Raw genomic sequence first — 17,558 nt, forward strand, 5'->3', positions numbered from 1 at the left:
TAGGACAGATTCCTTGACCATTATAACGACTGTAGTTACTACAATGCCAGAGATCTTTGGTTCTAGTACAGTAAATATTCCAAATAAACCATTTAAGATGTGTTCTGTCTCTCTCTGTTCTCTTCATTTGTTTCTCCGTCCAGGCTCAAATGAAGGACTACCAGAGGGAGCTTGAGGATTCTCACGCTGCACGGGAAGAGGTGCTGTCCTCTGCTAAGGAGAGCGAGAGAAAGGCAAAGAGTCTGGAGGCGGAGCTCATGCAGTTACAGGAGGTGATATGACAGATTTCTGACATGGTAAAAATCTCTGTGCAATCAGAGGATTCTTAGTAACTGGAAGAAGCAACTCTAATCCATTTCCAGGACCTGGCTGCAGCTGAAAGAGCACGGAAGCAGGCAGAGGCTGAGAGAGAAGAACTTTCTGATGAGCTGGCAAGCAACTCTTCTGGAAAGTGGGTTGAATATTCTAGCTTTCATTTTATTTGTGAGGTAAAATGTGAGAAGATGACATTTTAATACCTGCTTTCAGTCATTAACATACAAACCACATGTTGTAAATAAACCCCAAGAGTTACTTCAACATTTAATTTCCCTTTTAGATCAAGAAAGTATAATTGAATCGAATTTCCGTGCCATTTGTCCATTGTTATAGATCTGCATTGGCGGATGATAAACGCCGTCTTGAAGCCAAGATAAGCCAGTTGGAGGAGGAGCTTGAGGAGGAGTCGAGCAACATGGAGATCCTCAACGACCGACTGAGGAAGAGTGGCCAGCAGGTGCTGCAGTCGGAGAAGCTCCTCGAATAACAGCGTAATGAAACTGGCAGCCTTCAACATTAACTCTGGATGTATTTCTTTTTCAGGTGGAGCAGCTGCAGAATGAGCTGCAGGCAGAGCGCACCACCTCTCAGAAGAACGACAGTGCCCGGCAGCAGATGGAGCGCCAAAATAAGGAGCTGAAGGCCAAGCTGCAGGAGATGGAGAACCAGGTCAAGTCCAAGTTTAAGTCCTCCATCACTGCCTTGGAGGCTAAGGTGGCACAGTTGGAGGAACAGCTGGAGCAGGAGAATAGGTGAGGAGCAAATAAAATAATTGTGTATTGCTTCCGAACATGAGCTGATTTGTTTCATTTTTATGTCATCTTAGAGATAAGCAGGCTAGTGCCAAAAACATGCGCCAGAAGGACAAGAAGCTCAAGGACCTGATGATTCAGCTGGAAGATGAAAGAAAACAGTCAGAGCAATACAAAGATCAGGTAAAAATGCAAATTCACTTGTGCTGGAGGCATGCAGTATCTATTGTGGTCATTGCTGCCATATAGAGAAGACCATCTGCAATAAACCATTCAATCAGCTCAGTTGTTTAGTCATTTCCTGCTAGTATCATTTTAAATGTTAACATTTAATGTGCTACTTGAGGCGTGCTGATTGTGAGTTGTAGCTGTGGGGTGTTAGGCTCTCACAATAGATCTTGATGGGTCAATGTGTTGGGTAGTTAATTCACAGGAAGATTGGCAATCTTTCTACATGCTTACACTGAACTTTTCTTTCTGTGTATTAGATGACTGACTTGAAACCAAAAGAAAGTATAATAAATACTTTATTTTTGCCATGGCTTGGTTCACACAAACAAGCAACAGCCCTACAGATAAAAAGCCGTGTTCTCAGTTAGATGATCACTTCTGTTAATCCACCAGGCAGAGAAGGCAAATACTCGTATGAAGCAGCTGAAGAGGCAGTTAGAGGAGTCAGAGGAGGAGTCTCAGCGCGCCACAGCTGCCCGCAGGAAGCTGCAGCGCGAGTTGGATGAAGCCACTGAGGCCAATGATGCCATGACCCGTGAAGTCAGCTCCCTCAAGAACAAACTCAGGTAGGTGATGTGTTGTTTCTGCTCCTCATTGTTTATTTTGCCCTAAGTACCTTTAAAAAAATCAGTTTTACTGCCCCATGCAAACATATTCAAAACCCTAAATTAATTTAATATTCTGTCACATTTTTAGAAACTTGAATGTATTTTGTTTGGGTTTTACAAGGTACATACTAAGTAGAACCTAACTGAAATTGGGAGGAGAATGGGGCCCGGTTACAAAATAAAACGTAAAAAGTGTGGCTTGTAAATACACCCATGAGCCCGGTTTGTGAGGTCTCTACTAGCTTTGCCTATTTGGTGACTAGACTGGGCAGATTAGAGACTAAAACCAGGCACTATGCTTCCTGAAACTAGATTAGGCACAGTCTGATTGGATGGAGAGCATCGCTGTACTAAGATTCTCAGGACTTTGGCTAGGCCATTCTAATAAGTAGTACTTTGATCCAAGCACACCATTTTGGCTCTGGAAGTTCAACATCCTCCTATCTTTTAAGACTTCCCTCCAGCCACCTACATTCATTTCCCCACAGCCATCAGCTGCACACTTCAGAATTTTCTTTGACACAAAAAAGGATTTAAAACTATGCATCATTATCCTCCAACTTTAGTTATGTACTACTTTCATGTGCATAAAAGCCCATAATGCATATATTTAAATGTGTGCTAAACAGAACAATTATGAAAATGTTCAAAGAATAAACCTGTAGATTATATATTGGTTTTGCAGTTTTACTTAAATACCCAAATAGTTTGAGCATTTTGAAATGGTTTAGTTTGTTAAACACTTTTTTAAGAATCTTTGTGTTGTACTGAAGAATGCTGTTAAGGACCTTGTTCAAGTCCTTCAGAGTGCATCTCACTTTACAATTGGCCAGTTTGACTATAAAGTGACTCTTCACTACAAACATTACAGGATATTAGAATCCATGTTTCTATATTTGCTGAGTAGAAGCAAAACAATCCTGTCCATCTCTATTACAGAGGCAACCCTGAGCCTAAGGAGTAACACAGCAGGTACCTCTGCATTCAAAGTTGCCCATCACCATTTCTCATTTATTTACAGTCTTTTCATCCTCCATGCTCACTCTAAATGCTCTTATTTCTTCCATTGAGCCTAACTGAGGGAAATATGGCTCATCTATTTCAAGAAAAAAAAAATCTTGAAACTATATTGTTTAGTTTTAATCAATCCCCTATTTCTGATGGCCATCTTTCACTCAGTGCTTGGTTTAAGTGTCATAAACCAAACTCATTTTCCTGAGGAAGGACTTAAATGAGTTACAAAGATAACCGGCGTGCTTTAGCAGTAACCGAAGCACAATCTGTTTGTTCTGCGTCTCATTGATCCTCCTTGCAGTGTGCAACACATGACTGGGTTTTACACAAAATCTAATGAGTACAGGCGTCATTGCGCTCCTCTCACTGTGCTGTGTTTTTGTATGTGTCTTTCTCGTGCCTTTATGCCTCTGTGGCGTTTTAGACGTGGAACGGAGCCCTCCTTCAGCAGCGCACCACGGCGTATGGGTGGAGGCCGAAGGGTGGTTGAAGACGCCTCGGAGGAGGAAGGAGATACCCAAAATGACTTCAATGGAACCAAGTCCTCAGAATAAGATATTATGGAAATCAGGTGGAGGGTTTAGAGTTCTGGGGAATGTCTGCACCTAAAGGTTGTGTCAAAACCCTGCTTTGTTATCCTTTACGTCATTTCTAAACATTTATTTTCCTACCATTTTATTTTTTTTCCCGGTAGTTAACAGTTAATGCTTTGTAGCACACGTTCTTAACACAAACCATCAGGACTTGATGTTCACAAGGAGTCTTTTGGGCGGCTCTGATGTGATTTGCTGTTTCTAACAAACACTGTTTGTACTGCACTGAATGACTGATTCTTTCTTATTCAATGTTTTCTCCACAGACTTAAAAGCCTTTTATCAACACCCACTTTAAACAAACATATAACTCATATCAGTGACTGTCGTCCTGTTGCCTGTGACTGCTGTTATCGTTTCACAGCAGTACTGAAATGGGTTCAGATTGGATGTGTAGTTTGGGCTTTCTGCATCCAGTCAGTGCTGACTTTTATATCTGAAAAATATATTAACCCAGACTTGTTTTTTTTTGTTTTTTTTTAAGTCACAGAGTATTTGCACCTTTCCTGTAGCAGGATGTCTTTATGATTTTGCCCACTAGAGATCAGACAAAGTTTGTCCCCCATAAAATTAATCATGAACTTGCTATCGGGCACTTGGCAGCACGTTCAAATTTACTGTACATGTTCTACTATTCTCCACATTTAAACCAATGAAATCTCCGTATTATCAACTATTGTTTACATGACACTTTTTTGTACTCTTTAATTGTTGAACCACTTGCACAAAAATAAAGATCTAAAAAAAAAAGTTTTTGTTTTTTTTTAATGCACCATATTCTGCAAACAAGCTCACATTTATTGAGGAAAAACTGTAAACAAGCTGGGAGAAAAATGGGTATGTTCCAGTTTAGACGTTTTTCAACTTTGAATAAACCTAAAATGAGAGTCATTCAAGGGCTCCAGTATAACATAACTTTATAAATCAGGAGTGTAGAACATCTTCCTGACCCCAAAACTAGAAATGCTCACCTCTGGAGTTTTGCCTCAGACACAAACAGCATTTTCAGAGAGGCTACAGAAAATACACAGTGGGTCAGGATTACAGTACTAGCAGCAAGAGACATTTCTGCTCTCATAACAACAAACATGTTTAAATATGCAACTGATATCTGCACATTAACTAATGGTAGGGTTTCATCAAGTAGTTGAAGACTTACTAAAACTAAGAAAATAAAACTTGACAAGACAGATGTAACCTGACATGAAGTTAAATAATCTGAGTTAAAAATGAAGGGTTATATCCAGCTCACAAAGGGCTCATCATAGTTTAACTGCGTTTTTGCTTTTTTTTAATGATGCTAAACAACAAAGCTTCTACTGGAACATGTGAACCTCTGCTTTTTGCTATCCTCTAGTTTTACCACAGCTTTATGAATCCAAAATTCCTACTCCAAGGAAATTGCTGGACATAAAAAGAAAAGTAGAGAAAAAGAGGGAATGCATGAACAATGGGACAAAGTACACATGTTTAGTTTATGATTTATAACCTTACAGAAACCCTAAATAAAACAAGTCGTTTCAAGCGATCAATCCCGGTAAGAATGTCCAATATTACATAGATAACCTCAAAGGGTGCATATCTTAAACCTGTTAAACAATATTGTGTTATCCTTTTCTTGCATCATGTTAAAAAAGACTTAAACATTCAATATTGCATCCAAATTCTATAGATGTCTCCCAAAATCATTAAATATAATTTAAGAATTAAAGCATAAACATAAGAAATTGATAATTATAACCCTCAGAAACACAAAAAAACTCTTCACAGTAGGAGAGCAATAAAATTAATCAGTAGTAGCAGGAATATGTACGACAGAAGAGTAGAAATATAAAAGGCAACATGACATTTCCTTTCATTACTCCTGGGCCATTACTCACTGTACGATAATCAGGTGGAAAACACCTCATGAGTCATGAACCAACTTTTGTATAGCAGAGTAACCTCAGTGAGACCGATGGGTCATAACGTTTTGATTTCAACTTCTTTTCTTTTTTGCCACCACATATGTTCAAATAGCCAAACAGGTATTTTCTGGAAGTATTAGAATAATGCACACATGTAGAGTACTGCAGCCAATCTGCCTCATATCGTCTGTTTTTAATGCAGCCAAAGTGGGATATTTAATATTTAGTACACACCATGGTGTAGTTCTACCCAATTATGCCTTATTTAACTAATTGGCAATCTAAGTATCTTTATCTTATGTACTTTTTGTATATTTATAACATCTGCTTGAAGGCAAAAAAAGACTGCTTTAACTATTTAAACAAACTCAGGCAGTAAGGGCTTTATAAGGTTCTTTTTAAAGGTAATGCAGTTTATAATATAAATTGAAAGATATGCTGCTATCCAACAGATTTGTTATCCTTCTGTGCAATAGGCTAATAAACTATATTTAGTTGTTTTAATTCATTTTTTAGTCTATATACGTAAAAGGTTACATCAATATTTTGTATATATTTTATCAGCAGGAGGAGAATAATTTAGTTTGAAATAAAACCATTTAGATTAAGTTATACCAAAGCTTGATTCGATGCCATGAATCTGGCATCACATTAGCTTTGAATGATACTTTCTCTCATTCATTGGCATATTATTAACTGAAAACATTACAGACCAGGCTTACATCAAAAAATATTGAATCCTGATTCTTTGCCCCATCATACCTTTAACTTTGTCAAAATTGTCCACTTTGAAAACTAAGAATTTAAAACTAAATCACACCGTCTCCTACAATGAAATGTTGCCATCAGACTTATTGAAAACAATCTACCAGCTAACCGGCAAATATTTTGGTTTGATCAGGCAGGGATGAGAAAAAGAGGTGATTTAAAGTCATCACAAAACATTTAAGAAAATATATATATTTAAATGACTTTAATTCAAAAGATCTATGAAAATGATACAAAATGGTTTGATGATGGGTATGTAATGGAAGCATGGGACAAAATGGGTTTGTTATTAACAGATTAACCCAACTCATTGGATTTATATCCATTTACATTTTATCACAGCTTTGGTCAAAAACAAAACGTTTGATAAAATCTAAAACCAGCAGGTTTTTGGTCCCTGCAAAGGCTCATTGTCCCACTTTTACTCTCACGTACACCGTGATGAGCAGGCAGGTGCAGCAGCTTCACTAAGAGTTAGGTGTGCTTTGATCCATCACAGAAAGCGCTAATAAACAAGGTCCTAGACGCCATACAGGAACAAACGTACAGTTGAAAAGATGAGTAGTGGGTTCTGCTTTCTTAACTAGGGAGCAGCTTTCTGGCGTTCAGCTGAAGGAAGCAGGAGTCCCTCTGTGAGGACAGTTGAGCTCATTGTGTTTATTTAGTTGAGGGAGGAAGACATGCTTCGCCCTATCAAACCATCTCACAGCAGGATCTTGACTCCTCCCTGTGGAGATTGGAGACCATGGGAGACCCCTCTTGGAGGAGCTGGTCCAAACTCCAACCGCTTCACCAAACTGAAAGACAAGTTGCATCAGATGATAAATAAATCTTTCACATAATCGAAACAGGTTATTTAGATCATCTTTCTAACCTGTCGTATTGAGGAGGAGGACTGAAGCTGCTTGCTGGGGCCTCAGGACCAGGGTCTAAGCCTGAAGGACTACACGGGCCAGCAGGGAGCGCCGGTCTGCTGACAGATGTGTCGTAGACAAATTCTCGACATGACGCCAGTTTAGACTCCAGATTCTGAAAGCAATTATAAAGTCAGCAAGGTCAACGATCCTAATTTGAGAAGAAGATATATGTAAATAAATAAAATCCTTACCCCAACTTTTCTTAGCAGCTCCCCGACGATGTTCAGCGCAGATATCCTAGCAGATGTAGTCAGAGGTGTTCCTGTTAGGCCGTCTCCTGCGGAGTAAAAGAAGGCAGCCATAGAGTTAAAAGTCAAGAACCAAAATGATTTGGTCTTCCTGGTCCATGGCTATTAGTTTGTCGTTACCCCTGCGGATGCTGGAGGCAGGTGGCGTCATGTATGAGCCCGCAGGTTTGGACGGTGTGATGGGGATGGGAGGGGAGGAGCAGCGAATTTCTGAGCGATCAGAGTCTTTGCCCAGGCTGCTGGACGGTCGTCTCTCCTTCTGACGTACGGCCAGCTCCTGACGAAGATCTGACAGACAGTGAGTGTAAATCTGAACTGAACCATTACTTTTCAGTACTCTGAATGTTCTACAACGGTGTAGCATCTCCACCTCACAGCAAAACATTTTAAAGTATATGCCGCACACTTTTGTTTTAATCTGCTTCTATCCGGTCTGTGAACACAGGCCCCATAGCTTGACAGCAATGATGATAAAAACACAGAAATGAAACTATCATATGTCTGCATACCTCTGGCTTCATCTTTGAGCCTCTGAACAGACTCCAGCAGGTTCTCCTTCTCATCCAGCTCACTTTCCAGAAAGGCGTTCCTCTCGATGACCTGGTTCATGCGTTGCTCAAAGTCCTCCAGAGACATGATAGTAGCCCTGGACATGTCACAGTCAGTCACCTTTACTGGTTGGATTTAATCTTATAAAACGTAACACATGCGTGTGTCTAGAGCAGGTCTATCCAATGTGTTGTACTGGTTTAAAAAAGGATGAAAGCAGGAAAACAGCTCTGGGGTGAATATATTTAGCTAATTCTCCAGTGTTCCTGACCTGTCCCAATATTTATTCTGCCCCCTCTGAGCAAAGCAGCTGTGGCTATATCATACACTGGAAAAAATGGAAATCTAGATAAGTCATTTTTTCTTAAAATAAGTACATTTGTTCTTGAATTAAAAGAGACATGTTTCCTATGGAGCTAGACAATTCAGATTTAAAATAAGAAAACACAATTGCAAAGTCTTATTTCAAGTGCATATTATCGAATTATTTTATTTAAGAGTAAAAACACTCATTCCATTGGCAAACAATCTCATTTACCTATTCAAATCAAGCGTAAATGCACTTAATTTAAGACATTTTTACTTATTTCTAGATCATTTCCCAGTGTAGCTATGCACCATCAGTGTGTGAATGGGTGAATTACTGAATCTAGTGAATTATTGAATCTTTTTTGTTCTCCTCATAATCGGGAATACTGACATTTATGCTCAATCCAAACACCCCCAACCAGGAAAGGAGTTAGGAAGAGGAAGCACTTCCTAGCACCAATTCATTAAGCATGGGGGCCTCCGGACGTCACTAGCTAAAGCTAGGAGCTATACGGTTTCCCATATTCATTTTTGAGCAGTATTTTATTATATATATCTATATATAGATACAGATATACACTACCGTTCAAAGGTTTGGTGGTGAATAAGTCACACTTATTCACCACCATACCTTGTGAAATGAATAGAAAATAGAGTCAAGACATTGACTAGGTTAGAAATAATGATTTGTATTTTAAATAAGATTTTCAAAATTTTTCCTTCAAAAAGAAGGACATTTTAATGTGACCCAAACTTTTGAACGGTAGTGAATATATATATATATATATATATATATATATATATATATATATATATATATATATATATATATATATATATATATATGAGAGAGATAGAGAGAGAGAGAGAGAGAGAGAGAGATGGATACACAGATAGATACACACACACACCATTGTATATTGTAATAAACCACTAACCTTTTCGTCCTCTCAAGGTCATCATTAGACTGCTCTAACTCTCTGATGTACTTCTGCAGATGGTCTCTAACCGCCTTGGTTTCTGCCAGATCTTCCTCTAGTGTTGAGATGTGTCTGAAGGCTTCTGAATGCTGTAACTCCAATTTCTCCTACAGATGGTACATAGACGGATCAGCAAACACTTCTAGCTGCACGAGGTTAAAGGTCAATCGATGCAGCCAGTATTATGAATTATTGAAGGGGCTTGCTCAGCTCTGTTTTGAAAATAACCTCAGAACTTCCTCCAGTAATGTTCCTCTTTCTACACTGCATCATAGATGTACTCATGCCCTTAACATTTCAATTTCCCATACAGCCAATAATTAACCCGAAACAAGACAGTTGTGCATATTTGTTGGAAGTTGAAAATAAAATAAAAAAGTTTTTTTTTATCTTTTATAAATTGAGATGTATGAAATGCATTTGTATTTAATCCCCCTGAATGAATACTTTGTAGAGCCATTTTTTGATTTAATTCCCGATTCAAACCTCTACCAGTTTTGCAAACCCAGAAGTTACATTTCCAATGATTCTATTTAGCAAAATAGCTCAATCATACTAAAAAGAAAGTATGTAAGAACATTAATTTCCGAAACCTGCCACAGATTCTCAGTATGATTAAGCTCTGCTTTTTGAGACATTCTAACCTCTCACCCAGTTAGAAATATGTTCCCAGTCTGTCAGTATGGGTGGATGGCTGAGTCTGGTTAGATTGATAGCACTTTTATGTCACCTCCATTCATTAGTTGATATAATTAACCCTCCTTTAAGCTTCTCCGATACTTCTGCCCTTTCTGCTGTGCTCCTTGGCCCTCGTGACTTTTTTTATTTTATTTCCCCTTCAAAAATAACATATGAACTTTTCACAAAACAGCTGGATTTTTATTGAATTCTAAATTACAGGCTAGTCTATGTTATTTTCAAATGAAGTGAAGCTCAAGTGTCATCTATGGTCTTATTTAGGGGTATCGGTTTAAATTTACTTGTAAAAGAAAAAAACAAAATCACATTACTTTCAGAATCGTACTCCCACAAAACGAAATAAAAACTGATCAATTTTCAGGTACCTCACAATTATGCAGTGCTCTATGTTGCTATAAAGCAGGGGTCACCAAACTTTTTAAGGCCGAGGGCTACTTCATGGGTAATGAGTCATAGGAAGGGCTACCAATGCTGACCTATGGACTGGAGGGGTCAGCATTTAACTTAACTTCATACATAATACACATATTCTTATTGGGATGGAGGGAATTGAAGAAGGAAGGATGGGGGAAGGATGATTGAAAGGAAAGAAGGAGGGAAGGAAGGAATGGAGGCAGGATGGAAGGAAGGAATGATGGAAGGAAGGAATGGAGGCAGGATGGAAGGAAAGAATGATGGAAGGATGAAGGATGGAAGGAAGGAAAGGTGGAAGGAATGAATGGAGGAAGGAATGAATGGAGGAAGGATGAAGGAAGGAATGGAAGGAATGAATGATGGAAGGAAAGAATGGAAGAAGGATGGAAGGAATGAATGGAGGAAGGGATGGAAGGAAAGAATGGAAGAAGGATTGGAAGGAATGAATGGAGGAAGGGTGAAGGAAGGAATGGAAGGAATGAATGATGGAAGGAAAGAATGGAAGAAGGATGGAAGGAATAAATGATAGAAGGAATGAATGGAGGAAGGAATGGAAGGAAAGAATTATGGAAGGAATGAATGGAGGAAGGATGAAGGAAGGAATGAAGAAAGGAATGAAAGGAATGAATGATGGAAGGAAAGAATGGAAGACGGATGGAAGGAAGGAATGGAGGAAGAGATGGAAGTAAGGAATGATGGAAGGAATGAATGGAGGAAGGATGAAGGAAGGAATGAAAGGAATGAATGATGGAAGGAAAGAATGGAAGAAGGCTGGAAGGAAGGAATGGAGGAAGGATGGAAGGAATAAATGATGGAAGGAATGAATGGAGGAAGGAATGGAAGGATAGAATTATGGAAGGAATGAATCGAGGAAGGATGAAGGAAGGAATGAAAGGAATGAATGATGGAAGGAAAGAATGGAAGAAGGATGAACGAAAGAATGAAGGAATGAATGATGGAAGGAAAGAATGGAAGACGGATGGAAGGAAGGAATGGAGGAAGGGATGGAAGGAAGAAATGATGGAAGGAATGAATGGAGGAAGGAATGAAAGGAATAAATGATGGAAGGAATGAATGGAGGAAGGATGAACGAAGGAATGACGGAATGAATGATGGAAGGAAAGAATGGAAGACGGATGGAAGGAAGGAATGGAGGAAGGGATGGAAGGAAGAAATGATGGAAGGAATGAATGGAGGAAGGATGGAAGGAAGGAAAGAATTATGGAAGGAATGAATGGAGGAAGGATGGAAGGAATAAATGAATGGAGGAAGGATGAAGGAAGGAATGAAAGGAATGAATGATGGAAGGAAAGAATGGAAAAAGGATGGAAGGAAGGAATGGAGGAAGGGATGGAAGGAAAGAATGAAGGAAGGAAGGAATGATGGAAGGAATGAGTGGAGGAAGGTTTGAGGGAAGGAATGATGGAAGGAATGAATGAAGGAAGGAATGAATGGAGGAAGGACTGAAGGAAAGAGTGGAGAAATGAAGGAAGAATGGAAGGAGGAAGGGAGGGATCCGCTTTCACATTAAATTCATACAAAATACATATTTTTATTTTGAAACATATTGTCATTTTGAAATCCCTGTAAATGCTTAAATACGTTGTATGATTAAATTGATGAAATTCTCCATCAATTATTAAAATAGAAGGGCAAAAGAAAAAAATTAAAATTTCAATCTAAGTCCACTGATAAGTGTGCTGCTTTCAGAAGATGTGAGCACCCCATGAGCCCCTGAGGGCCCCTTGGTGCCCGCAACAGGTAAAATACACTAAAAATAACCCCAAGTCACGCATTGAAAACAAAAAAAAAAGAGAAAAAACATATTTGATCAGAGGTTGTAATGATTACCTGCACTTGGCCTTAAAGAGAAGTCTAGTGTTTATGTACCTTCGTGTTTTCTAGCTCCATTCGAAGTCTGTTGTTGTCCAGCAGCAGTTCTTTGTTTCGACCCTCGCATTGCTTTAACTCTGTCTCCAGCTCTGCTTCATAGTCTCGACTCATCTGCTGGAATTCCTGCAGCTCTTCCTGAGCCTCATCCGCCCTGGTGATGAGAATGTGTTCAGCTTCACCCCAAACCAATCAGAAACACAACACCACGTTGAACTACCTTTGCTGGTGTTTTTGTGCTTGCTCTTTCCAAAACTCCAGCTCCTCCTTCAGGGATGAAAACGAGTGTGCTGTGGGCTCTACCATGTCTGCTGGGTTAATAAATGCAGGAAATTGTAGCCTTTAATGACGCCGTTAGCTGGTGTCTCATTAACGTCCCGTTAGCATACGCTAACCAGGCCAGGTAACAACACAAGAGCACTCAATGTAGATAAAATGGCGTAACATTTCGCTGCTTCTCTATTAACTTGTAAATACACAGTTACAAGCAAAGTAATAGGCTGTGTGACATAACATTTAGCTACCCCACGCTAACAGTGGAAGCTGAACAAATGCCATTATCTCGCTATATTAAGGCCGAACAGGCCAGATTTACCTGTATTCGATCGGAACATCAACTCATACCGCTGATAAAGACACTGTTTACCGATATGTGATTTGGTTTTTAAAGATTCAACGGACCCGAACTCACTAATCTCGATTTACGTTAGCCAAGCATCGAACTCTCCAATCAAACATGAACGAACGCCCTTCTTGGACATGATTGGACGGCCACAATCTACGTAAATTTGAAGTTAACCAATCAAATTCATTTACGACACCTTCTTCCTGGATCGTCACGAGCGGTTTGTAGCCTGTTGTTGGATTCAAACAAGAGCAAAATGAAAGTTAATTTTAATTATTTGTACTTCAAAATTACAAATATTGAAAGTCTTACCAGAATTTATTACAAATATTTGAGTAAATAAAGCAGAAATAATATAAAAATGTATCATACAAGTTACTATACTGTGGAGTTATTTTCAGGATAACATTGCAACTCTAAATAGCTTGAAGCAGATTGAGTCATACAAACTGAAGGTATCTGGAATAGGGATATTCATTCCAGAGTTTAATATATGTATATATAAAATATTGACAGACCCTTTATCTATATACACAGCAGAAATGGTAGATATTATTATTAGTTTACATTGTGGAGGAGGTTAGACCAGACAGGGGGGTGATTTACACAGATTCTAATGCTGCAATAGAAAGCATTCTTCAGGAGGAAAGAATAGGAAAGATCTTGTACTAGAAATTCAGTTTCAGAGTTTGTTTAGTTATTTAGCTATGGAATAAATGTTCAGTTCTGTTGGGTTCCAGCACTCAAAGAGGTGAGAGGAAATTAAATAGCTGACAAAATAGCTAAAAGGCTTTAGGAAAGCAGAATATAGATCATATTCTGTTTAGGAAAGGGGCAGGTAAATTAATCCATCCATCCATTTTCTTACACGCTTAATCCCAAGCGGGGTCGCGAGGGGTGCTGGTGCCTATCTCCAGCTGTCTACAGGCGAGAGGCGGGGTACACCCTGGACAGGTCGCCAGTCCATCGCAGGGCAACACAGAGACAAACAGGACAAACAACCACTCACACACACACCTAAGGAGAATTTACCTAACAGTCATGTTTTTGGACTGTGGGAGGAAGCTGGAGTACCCGGAGAGAACCCATGCATGCTCAGGGAGAACATGCAAACTCCATGCAGAAAGAAGAAGGTAAATCAATAATTAAAAAGAAAGAAACAGATTTATGGCACAAAAAAATATATATATATGGGATAAAGATGAGAAAGGAAGATGATTATATAGGGTTAAAAAATCTGTAATTGTTAAAATTTATGGAGAAACAGAAGGGAAAAGACAATTTATACTAGACTAATAATTGGACATATCTACTTGAACGAGTTTTCGTTTGTACGAGGGAAGATAAATAATGATTTATGTGAGGGTTGTGAAAGAAAAAATGTGGATAATGTTTTGATGGATTGCATTAGATATGCAACTGAAAGAGAGAGGCTTAGGAAAGTAATTATGGAAAAGGGAGAGAATGGAGCATTAAAGGAATTTTAGGGTCAGATGGAAATAGGAAGGAAATATTGGTTATTAATGAAGCATTATTTTAATTTTTACGTAACACAAAATTTAAACATAGAATATAGTAGGTGGAACTATAGAGCTACACACTCATGTACTAATTAGGTGGTGGTATACACCTACAAGTTGTTTGCAATCCGCCAATCTAACAAAGAAAGAGGGCAATTCAACATCCTATTAGTTTCACAGTTTAAAAAAAAAAAGTAAATCGGAGGGAAAGAGTATTATTAAAGAAGAATTGATGGAAAATAGCAACAACAACAAAAAAGTGGGATAAAGAACAATTAGGAAAATGGTTTTATAAAATTCAGAAGATAGTAGGAAAAAGAAGAAATGGAAGAAAAATTAGAAAGGAGGAGTGAGTGATAACAAGGTTAAGATTTGGGCATGCAGGACTTAATTATACACTTTTCAAAATTCAAAAGCATACTACTGGCAAATGTGATTACTGTGGAAAATATGAAACCATAGAACATGTTATACTGGAATGTCATAAATATGAAAGCAAGAGAAGATATATGAGGAGAGAGTTTGAATGTATTAAGGAAAAGATTAATTTATTAGATATTTTGAGGAAGAATTTGGGGAGTAAATATATACAAATAATTTTTCGATTTTTAAAGACAACTAAATTATCTCACAGAATTTGATTATAGAGAGGGTGAATGTGTGTATGATATAGATGGGTAGAATGCGAAGTTATGTATAAGTAGTTGTTTTTTTTCCCTTAGAAATTATATATATGTTTATTAAGTAGATAGTCCATCACAAGCTAAACTCCATACCACTAAGTGGTGGTAATGCTACTAAATGTTTGTTGCCAACCGCCAATAATTCCAAGAAGAGAAGACTTTTTGACTTTTAACAACACTATATTTACACAATTCAACATATCAGCACCATCTCTGGAAGGTGCGGAAGCATCATAGGTAGCCATAGAATCTGAACAGGGTTTAGACTGCTTTGATCCAGTTGAACTTTCAGAGTTAGTAAAACTATTGTCTTAATCTAAGCCTTCAACTTGGATGTTGGATCCAGTTCCAACCAGATTATTTAAGGAAGTATTCCCTTTGATCTCGTCCTCCATTTTAGATGTGATTAATCTATCTCTGCTACAGGGACCAATGGCTTTCAAGGTTGCTGTAATTAAAGCTTTACTTAAGAAACTGTCTCTTGACCCAGATGACTTGATCAATTATAAACCTATATCCAATTTTCCTTTCATATATAAAATTCTTGAGAAAGTAGATGCCAAACAAGTGTGCGACATCTTACACCATAATGAAGTTTTGAAAACAGCTCTGGTGAAGGTTACTAATGATAATCTCATGGCCTCTGATAATGGAATTGTATTTGTACCTGTCCGGTTAGATCTAGTACTGTATTTGATACAGTTGAACATAATATTCTTTTAGAAAGACTTGAATATTTTGTAGGTATTAGAGGAACAGCACTATGCTGGTTTAAATCTTATCTATCTGATCGATTTCAGTTTGTTCACGTTAATGACAAATCTTCCTCATGCTCAAGGGTTACCTCTGGAGTACCACAGGGACCAATGCAAGCACCAATTTTCTTTATATACAGGTGCTGGTCATAAAATTAGAATATCATGAAAAAGTAGATTGATTTCAGTAATTCCATTTAAAAAGTGAAACTTGTATATTATATTCATACATTACATACAAACTCATATATTTCAGATGTTTATTTTGTTTAATTTTGATGATTACAAATGACAACAAATGAAAATCTCAAATTCATCATATCAGAAAATTAGAATATTGTGAAAAGGTTCAAAATTGATGGCCCCTGGTGCCACACTCAGATCAGCTAATTAACTCAAACCACCTGCAAAAGCCTTTAAATGGTCTTTCAGTCTAGTTCTATAGGCTACACAATCATGGGGAAGACTGCTGACTTGACAGTTGTCCAAAAGACGACCATCGACACCTTGCACAAGGAGGGCAAGACACAAAAGGTCATCGCTAAAGAGGCTGGCTGTTCACAGAGCTCAGTGTCCAAGCACATTAATAGAGAGGCGAAGGGAAGGAAAAGATGTGGTCGAAAAAAGTGTACAAGCAAGAGAGATAACCGCACCCTGGAGAGGATTGTGAAACAAAACCCCTTCAAAAATGTGGGGGAGATTCACAAAGAGTGGACTGCAGCTGGAGTGAGTGCTTCAAGAACCACCACACACAGACGTATGAAAGACATGGGTTTCTGCTGTCGCATTCCTTGTGTCAAGCCACTCTTGAACCACAGACAGCGTCAGAAGCGTCTTGCCTGGGCTAAAGAGAAACAGGACTGGACTGCTGGTGAGTGGTCCAAAGTCATGTTCTCTGATGAAAGTAAATTTTGCATTTCCTTTGGAAATCAAGGTCCCAGAGTCTGGAGGAAAAGAAGAGAGGCACTTCATCCACGTTGCTTGAAGTCCAGTGTAAAGTTTCCACAGTCAGTGATGGTTTGGGGTGCCATGTCATCTGCTGGTGTTGGTCCATTGTGTTTTCTGAGGTCCAGGGTCAACGCAGCCACATACCAGGAAGTTTTAGAGCACTTCATGCTTCCTGCAGCTGACCAACTTTTTGGAGATGCAGATTTCATTTTCCAACAGGACTTGGCACCTGCACACAGTGCCAAAGCTACCAGTACCTGGTTGAAGGACCATGGTATCCCTGTTCTTAATTGGCCAGCAAACTCTCCTGACCTTAACCCCATAGAAAATCTATGGGGTATTGTGAAGAAGAAGATGCAATACACCAGACCCAACAATTCAGAAGAGCTAAAAGCCACTATTAGAGCAACCTGGGCTATCATAACACCTGAGCAGTGCCACAGACTGATCGACTCCATGCCACGCCGCATTGCTGCAGTAATACAGGCCAAAGGAGGCCCAACTAAATACTGAGTGCTGTACATGCTCATACTTTTCATGTTCATACTTTTCAGTTGGCCAACATTTCTATAAATCCTTTGTTTTTATTGGTCTTCAGTAATATTCTAATTTTCTGATATGATGAATTTGAGATTTTCATTTGTTGTCATTTGTAATCATCAAAATTAAACAAAATAAACATCTGAAATATATGAGTTTGTATGTAATGTATGAATATAATATACAAGTTTCACTTTTTAAATGGAATTACTGAAATCAATCTACTTTTTCATGATATTCTAATTTTATGACCAGCACCTGTATATATATATATATATATATATATATAT

At 38.4% G+C, this 17,558-nt stretch overlaps 2 protein-coding genes and 1 long non-coding RNA gene across 5 annotated transcripts in view; 1 reads left to right on the top strand and 2 right to left on the bottom strand.

Annotated features, from left to right (window-relative positions):
- Nucleotides 1-4,117, top strand: part of myh11a (myosin, heavy chain 11a, smooth muscle) — a 37,124-nt gene extending 33,007 nt beyond the window's left edge. For both annotated transcript variants that reach the window (XM_038290743.1, XM_038290744.1), the window contains 7 exons: nucleotides 144-272; nucleotides 363-451; nucleotides 652-775; nucleotides 862-1,070; nucleotides 1,145-1,253; nucleotides 1,695-1,867; nucleotides 3,348-4,117. In XM_038290743.1, the coding sequence (XP_038146671.1) occupies nucleotides 144-272; nucleotides 363-451; nucleotides 652-775; nucleotides 862-1,070; nucleotides 1,145-1,253; nucleotides 1,695-1,867; nucleotides 3,348-3,477 (963 nt within the window). In that variant the 3' untranslated portion in view covers nucleotides 3,478-4,117. The remainder of the gene's footprint in view (nucleotides 1-143; nucleotides 273-362; nucleotides 452-651; nucleotides 776-861; nucleotides 1,071-1,144; nucleotides 1,254-1,694; nucleotides 1,868-3,347) is intronic.
- A 672-nt stretch (nucleotides 4,118-4,789) lies between these two features.
- LOC119787110 (nuclear distribution protein nudE homolog 1-like) lies at nucleotides 4,790-12,953 on the bottom strand. 2 transcript variants are annotated; one of them, XM_038290745.1, is made up of 9 exons: nucleotides 12,793-12,953; nucleotides 12,418-12,508; nucleotides 12,198-12,351; nucleotides 9,153-9,301; nucleotides 7,866-8,002; nucleotides 7,477-7,644; nucleotides 7,300-7,385; nucleotides 7,066-7,220; nucleotides 4,790-6,988 (listed from the first exon to the last, which is right to left on the bottom strand). In XM_038290745.1, the coding sequence occupies exons 1-9, from the start codon at nucleotides 12,809-12,811 to the stop codon at nucleotides 6,895-6,897; spliced, it is 1,053 nt and encodes a 350-aa protein (XP_038146673.1). In that variant the 5' UTR covers nucleotides 12,812-12,953; the 3' UTR covers nucleotides 4,790-6,894. The 2 variants fall into 2 exon arrangements, with proteins under 2 accessions (XP_038146673.1, XP_038146674.1); XM_038290746.1 differs by having other exon boundaries at nucleotides 12,418-12,505; nucleotides 12,793-12,952.
- A 2,231-nt stretch (nucleotides 12,954-15,184) lies between these two features.
- On the bottom strand, nucleotides 15,185-17,558 carry LOC119787111. The gene is made up of 2 exons (XR_005281291.1): nucleotides 17,527-17,558; nucleotides 15,185-15,908 (listed from the first exon to the last, which is right to left on the bottom strand). It is a non-coding gene; the product is annotated as an uncharacterized LOC119787111 (long non-coding RNA).

The sequence above is a fragment of the Cyprinodon tularosa genome, unplaced genomic scaffold, assembly GCF_016077235.1.
Source record: "Cyprinodon tularosa strain WSP-4 unplaced genomic scaffold, ASM1607723v1 ctg287, whole genome shotgun sequence".
NCBI lineage: Eukaryota > Metazoa > Chordata > Actinopteri > Cyprinodontiformes > Cyprinodontidae > Cyprinodon > Cyprinodon tularosa.